The 10,181-nt window shown below is 52.3% G+C and overlaps 1 protein-coding gene across 1 annotated transcript; it reads right to left on the reverse strand.

Moving 5' to 3' along the window:
- Positions 1 to 833: 833 nt before the first annotated feature.
- PPP1R14A (protein phosphatase 1 regulatory inhibitor subunit 14A) lies at positions 834 to 5,124 on the reverse strand. The gene is made up of 4 exons (XM_068528715.1): positions 4,861 to 5,124; positions 2,587 to 2,667; positions 1,934 to 1,966; positions 834 to 1,042 (listed from the first exon to the last, which is right to left on the reverse strand). Exons 1-4 carry the CDS (start codon positions 5,059 to 5,061, stop codon positions 914 to 916), a joined length of 444 nt encoding a protein of 147 aa, XP_068384816.1. The 5' UTR covers positions 5,062 to 5,124; the 3' UTR covers positions 834 to 913.
- Positions 5,125 to 10,181: the final 5,057 nt, after the last annotated feature.

A 10,181-nucleotide genomic window follows, 5' to 3' on the forward strand; every position in this document is an offset into this window, starting at 1 on the left:
TTCCCTGATCCCGCTCTGGGGCACTTGCCCATCCTGACTGGTAGATGGGCCTGCCAATATTTGGTATCTTCCCTGGCTCAGCCCCAATATCAATCCCTCCTCCCACCAGTTGAGTCCTCTGATATGGGTACCCATTTCACACGAACTCCTATGCATCCTTCAAAGCCCTGCCTAAATGTCACTTTCTTCAAGAAGCACTCCTAGATTTCTTCACCACCCCAAGAGTGAACAGCTCCTCCCACTCCGTGGGCTCCCAAGTACCTTGGACCATGCAGCACACTTTGCTCGAATCCCCTGCCCACAGGCCCTTCTTCCCCACCACTGTGTGAGCACCTTGATGCCAGAGACATCTTCTGCCATCTTTGTGGCCTCAATACTAATGGCCAGGGTAAGCATACAATAGGTGCCCAATAAAATCTATGGAGAGGTGCCCAGTAAAATCTATGGAGAGGTTTGTTCCCAGTGCACTGTGGTCACATCAGGCACATTCAGTCCTGTGCATCTCCTGGGGCCCAGGGACCACAGGTGGTCCTCCCTACAGGAGCCCCCTTGTGCCACCCACACACTGAGGCCCTGCTGGCTGGGACTGGGCCAAGGCTGGAGGAGGTGAGGAGAGGATGTGAGTCCCAGGGGTGCAAGGTCAGCAGGGCCTGTTCTCATGCTCCCTGGCTGAGGAGTGATTCTCCATCTGCCTGGGCCAGCTGCGGGTGCTGGGACATGAGGAGACTGGGACATGAGGAGACGCAGCAGGAGAGAGGGAGGTGCGGGGAGGAGCTAAGGGAAGCCCACAGTAACCAGGGAGAAGAAAAACAGGCACGCAGTGTTATTGTTACAGAACCATTAAATACAACTTATAAACAAGCCAGGATGGCGTTGCGGGGAGATGGAGGGGGTCACAGAGGCCAGAGGGGGGTCAGGGCCGCGCGGTCCGGGCTCGGTCCTGGAGGGGGCTCAGGCTGCGGTCACCGGAGGGGCTGGGCTGGCGGAGGCCTGGCTGCTTGTGGAGGCCTCTCAGCTTCACCAGCAGCTCCTGGACGAAGTTCTGAGGACAAGGCGAGGGTGCTGAGAACACGGGAGGGGTGGGGGCACCCCCTGCCCAGCCCAGCACTTCTGACCTGGGCCCCTCTATTTCCTGCTTCCTGGTCAGTGAGAGGGGATGGAGGTGGAGTTAAGGAGGGGTAGAGGCTACAGATGGAGAAGAACATGCGGGGGTGGGGGGAACAGGGAGAGAGAGAGGGAGAGAGACAGAGACCCATAGACAGAAACCAAGACATAGATGCAGAGACAGAGAGAGATGCAGAGATAGAGACAGAGGGAGAAACGAAGGGACAGAGAAAGAAACAGAGCCACAGAGAGACATGGAGATATTTCTCGAGCCAAGAGATTATCAGGAGGGTCCCCAGGGACAGAGGCCTAAGCTGGCTCCAGGGCAGACAGACACACAATGACGTTTGTCGCTCAGGCAACCCAGAGCTGGTTAGAGAAACATGAATATTTTTCCCTTTTAAAGCAGGGAAGGAAGTGGGAGGGGCTAGGCCGCTCAGGGCCTGGAAGGATGGGGGGGCCCCTGAGAGGTGGGGAAGGGAGCCCTAGGGCGGTGGAGGCAGTAACAAGGGAGAGAGGCGGAGGGAGGTGAGCGGGCAGACAGAGCGCAGCACTGGCAGAAATAGGAGACAGATGGGGCAGCATGTCAGCAGGGAGGCGATAATGGAGCCCCGGGGGGCAGATGGGAAGAGAGGGGACAGGAGAGAGGAAGACAAAAGACGCCACTGGAGATGAGAAAACGGCCATGGGAGAGGCAGGGCTCCCAGAGTTCCCTCTGCTGGTCCTGGGCACAGCCAGCTTCTTCCCTCCTCCCCGGAGACCGCCCCCCAGCCCATAGTCAAGGTGCAGGGGGCACAACAGGGCCTGGAATGGGGGATGGAAAACTCACCTCTGTGGGGTTTGTGCACGACTTTAGGAGTCCCTAAACAACCCCACACACAAAAAAAAAAAAAAGAAAAGAAAATAGTAAATGACTAAAACATATGCCCCGCCAGCCCCTTCCATTTCCCAACAAAGCCCCAAGGCAGCAAGACAAATGGCAGTCAGACTCCAGGTGGACTTCCCATGTGGCTTCAAGGGAGGAACAAGGCCCGAGTGTCTTATAGAGCAACTGGGGGCAGGGTTGAGTCAAGAAACTCAGCACCAAGACCAGTGCTAGATCCAGAGAGGGCCAGAAGGGCACACAGCATTTCCTGCCTCTAGGAGAGCACAGGCCAGAAAAGCAAGGACACTGCGTCCAGGCTGCCTGGCTCTGACTCCCAGCTATGCGCCTTCAGAGCTATGTGACCCTGGGCAAGTGATTAGATCTCGCTGGGCCTCATTTTCCTCAAGTGGAAAGCAGAGATAATAATAGTGATAATAGTGAAATGGAGATAATAAACCCTTCAGAGGGTTTTGTGAAGATTAAATGAGTTATTAAGTGTAAAGCAATTGAAACAGTGCCTGGCACTTAGGAAGTGCTCAAGAAACACGTTAACTATTGATATGATTTGTAGGGAGGTGCAGTGTAGGGGGCTGGGGGCAGCTTTCCCTTCCAGCTACCTGGATTTTCCGGCGTCTCTCCTCTTCACTCTCTAATTCCAACAATTCATCGATGTTGACCTCATCGGGCATGTCTGCCTCCTAAAAGGCGGAGAGGGAGGGGCGTCAGGGTCCCTTTCCCCTCCCTCCCCCGCCTTTGTCCAGGTCCCTGGAGGAGCCACAGCGGCCCCGGGACCCAGCTGGCGGGTTCTGGAGCAATAATGTGGCAGTCAGGGACAGCACCACCAAGGCAGGACATCTGGGTGTTGGGGGGAGGGGTGACAGATGGGTTGACAGAGGCCCGGGAGCCTGTACCAGCTCGGATGCTGGCCCCTGGGCCTCGGGAGTCTTGGGCCTGGCACGGGTCTCTCGCCTTGGCGCCTATTCCCACAGTGGGAAACAGGCCTGGTGGAGTCTTGGAATGTCAGATTCTGGGATTCAGGAGAGGGGCTGGCTCTGCCCTTTCAAGGAAAAGTTTAAGCGCTAGGTGCAGGGGAGGGAAGCTGGCAGGCTAGAGCCTGCTGGGGGTGGCCCCTTGCCCCAGGGCACAAGGAAGGCGGGGAGGGCTTGGGTCAGCCCCCAGGGCCAAAGCACAGCCCTCAAGTCCAGGAAGCCCCCCAAGGTGGGTGGGAGAGATAAGCCACAAGCCCAACTTTGAGCAGCCAAGAGGGGGACCCTTGGATGGCCTCTTGGGGCAAAGGGCAAATGCAGGCTGGCTCAGTAACCCTGTGGGGGACAGAACCCAGCTGTCTGAGCAAAGAGATCCCAGAGGCTACAGAGTTTTGCCTCCCCTACGCAAAGTCTTGCTGACTCCATTGTGGGCTTCAGGCCTGAGTGGTCAGGGGATTGTGTGTGGCATGGAGTGTCTGTAAGTGTGTTACCTGCCTGTGTGAGTTTCTGTGTGTGAGCCAGAGCCTGATGCCAAGGCGCCAGGGCCGGCACGAGGGTGCAGAGGTGTGTGACATTGCACGCGGCCTGTGCAGGGGCCTATGGTCCTACGGGTGGGCAGTGGGCGACTCTGGCTTAGCTGTTTTTGTCTCACCGTCATGCGTCACTGTAGCGTATGCTGATCAGTAAGTGACCACAGCTTGTGTCCCTGAGAGTCTGGCTAGCTGTAGTGCCCACGGCCGGAGGACGGCCTCAGAGGATGCCACCTACCACTAGCAACTGTCCACCTGTGTGAGCCCACATGTGTCTGAGAACAGAGGGCCCTCGTGTCACTGCGAGGGGCCATGGCTTCTCCCACCTTCGCACTGTGCTGCGGAGTATCTGTCGTCCTGTGTGTCTGTGTACCTGTGACCATGCTCCACAGCACGAGTGCGTTGTACAAAATGTGACTTCAGGCAGAGACCCGAGTGAGATGTCGTGTCTGTCTGTAGCCCATGAGACAGCATAGGAGGCCATAGCTTGTGCCCTGTGTGTCCACTGGCAGCTGCAGTTTCTGCCATTGTATGTCTGGAGGTGCCCATAGCTTACATGGTTTTCTGTCTGGGTGTAGCTATAATTTCTGTTATTTTATGTCTGCACGTGGCTGCAGCATCTATCATTGCGTTTGCATGTGATTATCGTTTTTTGCCTTTAGGAGATAATGGATGGTCGGTACTTGAATCACTGGGTGTCCGGGGGTAGCTGTTGTAACTCGTACCGTCTGCGAGCCGCTACAGCCTGTGCTGTGTGTATCCATGAACAGCTGTAACTGGAGTCCTTTCGTGTGGGTGTAGTTGTTGTGTTGTGTCTGCATATGGCTGTGGCCTGTGCTGTTGTGACTGTGAGCGTCTGCGGCTGTAGCATAGGTTGATCCGTAAGCGACCCCAGCTTGTGTCCTTGAGAGTCTGTGCATGGCTCTTGCTTCTGTCACTGTGTCTGCGAGTGGCCATAGCTCGTCACTGTGCACGTCTGTGAATGCTGATGCTTCCTTTGCTGTGCAGCTCCGTGTGGTTGTATCTCCCCTGCCACCATGTATATGTTTGGCTTTAAGACATCCCCCTCCCCCCACCCTTTCTCCAGATATGGCCATTCCAGCTCCCCAAGTTTGCCTCCTCACCTCCCATACGCTAAATCCCTGGTGCTCCCCTGGTGTTTGGACCCAAGTGTCTGTGTGCACAAGCAGAGTGCCATGGAGGGTGGACGGCAAGGCCCATGAGTCCAGGAGCGTGCGTCCTAACGTGTGAACGAGGCTGCACCAGCGCGCACCAGCGAGCACAAGCAACCAGAGACCCTCAAGGCGTAGGGAGTCCGGGCTCGGGGTCTATCGATCCGGGACTCCCCCTGCAACCCCACCTCTCCCCGTCTCACCCTGCCGCAGTACAGCTCCTCCAAGCGCCCGTCGATCCACTTCTCCACGTCTAGCCGCCGCTGCAGCTCCCGCCGGTCATACTTGACGGTGACACGCGCGTGTCGCTTCTGCAGCCCCCCGGGGCTGCCTCCCGGTCCCCGGGCCCGCGATGGAGCCTGTAGCTTGCTCAGCACCCGCTTGCCCAGCCGCTGAGCTGCCATCGCGGTCCTGGCCCCGGCCCCGGCGCCGCGCTGTGAGCTTTCGCCTGGCGGCCAGGGGGCCTCTTACGGGCCGGGGCGGGGCCGACCGGGGGCGGGGCTCGGACTCGCGGGGGGGCCGGCCCCGCCCCGGCTGCCCCGGGCCTCAGTTTCCCTGCCTGCAAAGCGAGGACTGGCCGCTGCGCCAGCGTGAAGCCCGCGGCCGTGCCTGGCTCAGGTATGGGCGGGATCCGGGAGCCCCAGACCCGATCGGGCGACAGGGGCTCCCGGGGCCTGGACCCGGGATGGGCTCTAGGGGACCCGGCCTGTCTGCGCCCTCTGGCGGTTGCCAGGGATAGTGCACGAGCCACTGTGCTACCTACTCTCTTTGCAAGGGAAGGTCAAGCCATAGTACTCAACGGTACATCATTTGTTCCTTCTTTCATTTATTCACTCATCCATGCATTCATTTGTTCATATTCACTCACTCTACTCAACAAATATTCATTTGACATCATGACATCTGGGCTGTAACCCCCCCCCCCGGCCCAAATCAGACTCCTCATGCCAGATAGCATCCAGGGGTTCTCTGTCCCTCTGGTCATCACCAGGCTCCCCCTCCTGAACTTCCCTAGGCACTGGAGATAGAGCAGTGAACCAACAGACAAGTCCAGTCCTCATGGAGTTGGCATTCTTGCGGTGGAGGCAGGCAGTGACAAAATAAGTAAGTACAGTATATTATACAGTTTATTAGAATATAGTTAGTTCTATGGAGAAATATGAAGCAGAAAATCAGAAATGGAGTGAGGGTGGGGTTGCAGTTTTAGCCAGGGTAACCAGAGAAATCTCTTACCTCACAAGTCTTCCCACTTTAATTGAAAGCAGCAAGAATAACACTTCAAAACTTAAATGAAACTTAAATTTGGCCATGTCCCTCCCCTGCTTAAGACTATCCATAACCAGGCAATGGTTTCTTAAATATGACATCAAAAACAAAGCAACAAAAGAAAAAAAATACGAAAATTGGACATCATCAAAATTTAAAACTTTCATTTTAAAGAACGTCATCAAGAAAGTGAAGAGACAACCCACAGAATGAGAGAAAAAAAATTACTCGTTTTATTTACCGTCTGTTTTCCAACTAGTAGTGTACCAAAGGGAGGGCAATAGGAGTGGTCCACCTTGGGTACAGGAAAAAAGGGGTGCACTGTCTGTGGAGAATTTAAAAATAATAATAAAACTGATCAAATTTGGCCAAGCTTTTATTATGCCATGTGACAAATTCTAAACAGTATCAGTGATAAAATAATCCTTCCACCCCCAGGAAAAAATTGTTTGGTGGTCTACTGACTGAATTGATGCAATACTGTTGAGTTTTAATAATATATATGTAAGCTTCAAATTAGATATTTTTATTACTCTATCCTTTAGTAAACATTGTATTTGTATTAGTTTTTTATTGCTGTGTAATAAATTAGCACAAACTTAGCACCTAAAACAGCACATGTTTATTATCTCATAGTTTCTGTGGATCCAGTCCAGTCATGGCTTAGCTGGGCCCTCTGCTCCAGGGCCTCACCAGGCTGCAATCCATGAGTCAGCCAGGGCTGCTGTCTCATCAGAGACTCGACTGAGAAAAGATCTGCTTTCATCTGCTTGAGGCTGTGGGGATGAGGTCTTCATTTTCTTGCTGGCTATCAGTGGGGTTTGCTCCTGGCTCCTAGAGGCCACCTACATTTCCTTGCCATGTGGCCTTCTCCATAGATCTTCTCACAATGTGGCAACATATCTTTCGAAGCTAGCAATGGAGAATCTGTTTCTTCTCAGTCCACGAAGACAGAGTCTTACATAATATAATGTAAACCTCCTTTGCCATATTTAATTGGTTAGAAGCAAATCCCAGGTCGTGCTCACACTTGAGAGGATTATACAGGCCATGAACATGGGGGCTGTCCAACATCTGTTTGCCACAATATTCTACAGCGGCGGTTCCCAACTTTTTTGGCACCAGGGATCGGTTTCATGGAAGACAATTTTTCCACGGACCAGGGGGCCGGGGGGGATGGTTTCGGGATGATTCAAGCACATTACATTTATTGTGCACTTTATTTCTATTATTATTACGTTGTAATATATAATGAAATAATTATACAACTCACCATAATGCTGACAGGAGGCAGAGCTCAGGGCTCAGGTGGTAATGCGAGTGGTGGGGAACGGCTGTACATACAGATGAAGCTTCACTTGCTCGCCCGCCCTCCGCTCACCTCCTGCTGTGTGGCGTGGTTCCTAACAGGCCACGGACCGGTACCAGTACGTGGCCCAGGGGCTGGGGACCCCTGTTTTATAGGGAAGTCAATATAGAGAACTCTCAGGTATACAGTTGACCTCTGACATATGAAGACACTCAGCTCTGTGTGTTCATTTTTTTTTTAAGACTTTTTTTTTTTTTAGATAGAGTTATTTATTTATTTTTGGCTGTGTTGGGTCTTCGTTTCTGTGCGTGGGCTTCCTCTAGTTGCGGCGGGCGGGGGCCACTCTTCATCGCGGTGCGCGGGCCTCTCCCTGTCGCGGCCTCTCTTGTTGCGGAGCACAAGCTCCAGATGCGCAGGCTCAGTAGTTGTGGCTCACGGGCCTAGTTGCTCCGCGGCATGTGGGATCCTCCCAGACCAGGGCTCGAACCCGTGTCCCCTGCATTAGCAGGCAGACTCTCAACCACTGCGCCACCAGGGAAGCCCTGTGTGTTCATTTTGAAAATAAGTTCCTAACAATTTGGAATCATTTGGGCTTGTTTCAGGCACTTCTGTGATTCTACATATTCTTGCATTTAAATAATAGGTTAGAAATTTAAATGACAGCACACTGATTGTAAAGATGAAGAAACTATTCTGTCATTCTACACATCCTTTTGGAGTTTTTGTGTTTAAAAATTTAAAAGATTGAATCAGGGTATGAACTGTGAGGTATAATATTTTTATTTGGTAAGTACAAATTTTCATTCATATATGAAATATTTTACTGAATTTGAGTAATATCTTTAAAATGGAAATTTATTCATTTTCAATTATTAATTTTAAAATTAAAGAATAAAATAATGATTCTTACATGATTATTATCGAAAATAATTTCCTGGTAGAGAGGAGGTATAAAAAAATTATCCACCCCAGGTGTTGTTACAGAACTGAATGTGGGTTTGCTCGCCTGCCACACAGCAAAGCCAATTTACTGACACTGGGTTGTGGTAAAGGAAAGTACAGCATTTATTTGCAGGATGCCAAACAAGGAGAAGGGGCAGCTCGTGCTCAAAAGATGGGATCTCCCCGATCGCTTTCAGGAAAGGGGTTTTAAAAGCAACATTTGGGGTGAGGGTTGTAGCTCGTGGACTTTCTTCTGATTGGTTGGTGGTGAGGTAACAGGGTGATGTTTTGGGAATCTTAATCATCAACCTTCTGGTTCCAACCAGTCTGGGGTCTAGATGCTTGTGGTCACCATTTAGTCACCATCCTCCACCTGGGTGGGGGTCTTAGTTTCTGCAAACAAAACTTAAAGATATGTGTCAGATTGTTATGTATATCCCTTGAGGAGGAACTGACTCTGTTTTATCGCTGAACTATTGTTTCTTGCCCGTTTCCTTTGTTTCTGCGTTCCTTTACTTCCCTAACTAGTAACTGTTGAGTCTGATCTTTGGAACTCAAGGAAGGCCTAAGAGACCAAAGCCTTTTTCTACAAACAAGAAACAGAGGACTTTTGTACCTGGGAGGGCCTCACAGGGTCCTGCTTGGTTTCAATCCCCCTTTTCTTTGATACTCCTCAATCCTGAGGGGCACAGGGGCAGGACATGAAATGGAATAAAATTTTGGATAAAGAGGTTAATCATAAACTTGGTAGGTCCTCACTGCAAGATAAAAGAAGATGGCAGGCATAAAATCTTAATTGTTTAAGGTAAACACCACTTTGATAACCCAGTTAAGGCTCTTCACATATTATTATGTCTGCAGGGAGGCCAAGTAGTGGGCGTGGCCCTGGCTCCTGTAACACACTGAAGTCTTTCTTGCTTCAGGACTTTTGCATTTGCTGTTTGCTTAGAATGTGTTTGTTCATCAGCCCTTCTTATCCTTCAGGGTTCATATCAAAACCACCCCCTTCACCACCTGTTCTCTGTTAATCCCAGCCCTTAATTCATCTCCTTCATAGCACTGTTAGGTGTTATAAATAATAATATACTTATTTTAATTATCCTGTTGGCTACTCCTATGCCTGCCCTACTCCATCCTCTTTTCGAGATTCAGCTCATATATCCCTCTTCCAGGAAGCCCTCCCTGGCCCGGAAGCTGGTCGGATGCCTCCTCTGGGTTTTCCTCCTTTCAGGTCTGATTACTCTGCCTGTGCTTCCCCATCACAGCCCTGACACCTATCCTTCTCTGGTCAATTATCTGTCTTCATCTAAGTACTAGGAACTGTGGAGGCAGGGTCTGGGGCTCTTGTTCATTCATGGGTCTATCACCTCCTCTGGGAGCCCTCCCTGGCCCTCTCTCAGGCTGAATAGGGAACTTGTCTGGGCTCCCAGGTCTTCCACCACGCAGCCCCTGATCACTCAGCCTGTGCTTGCGCCGTCTCATCCATAATCACTCTGCCCTATGCTTCTGTCATCACTGTGCTGGGCTGTTCCTGTCTGGTGATGCAGGGACCACTCTGGCGTGGTCACCTCTGGGTAGGCGCTCAGTGAACTCTGGAATTTAGGAAGAATAAACCCCTCGCCCTCAACGGAAGGCTGAAGCAAGATGGGCAAAAACCACAGGTTTCCAGTATGAGCAAGTCTGCGACCTCTCCTCCCACCCAGAGGCGCAATCCAAGAGCGAAGGTGCTCGGACGTGGTCAACAAGCCCACGCGCAAGGGCAGCCGGAGCCCCGAGGTTCCACCTGCGAGCGCCGGCCCCTAGGCTAGGTCCCACCGGGGCGGAGCAAACGCAAGTCCCGCCCCTTTACCCCAAGGCCAGGGGCTGGCCCAGGTGCGCCCAGGGAGGAGGACGGCCGCTCAGGTGCCTGCTCCCTGCGCCTGCGCTCTAACGCATCCCGCCTCGCCAGGTGCGCCCCGCCCCTTCCCTGGCCTTCCACCTTCGGTAGCAGCTTCGAGGAAGCCGCCA

The sequence above is a fragment of the Eschrichtius robustus genome, chromosome 19 (genome assembly GCF_028021215.1).
Source record: "Eschrichtius robustus isolate mEscRob2 chromosome 19, mEscRob2.pri, whole genome shotgun sequence".
Lineage (NCBI taxonomy): Eukaryota > Metazoa > Chordata > Mammalia > Artiodactyla > Eschrichtiidae > Eschrichtius > Eschrichtius robustus.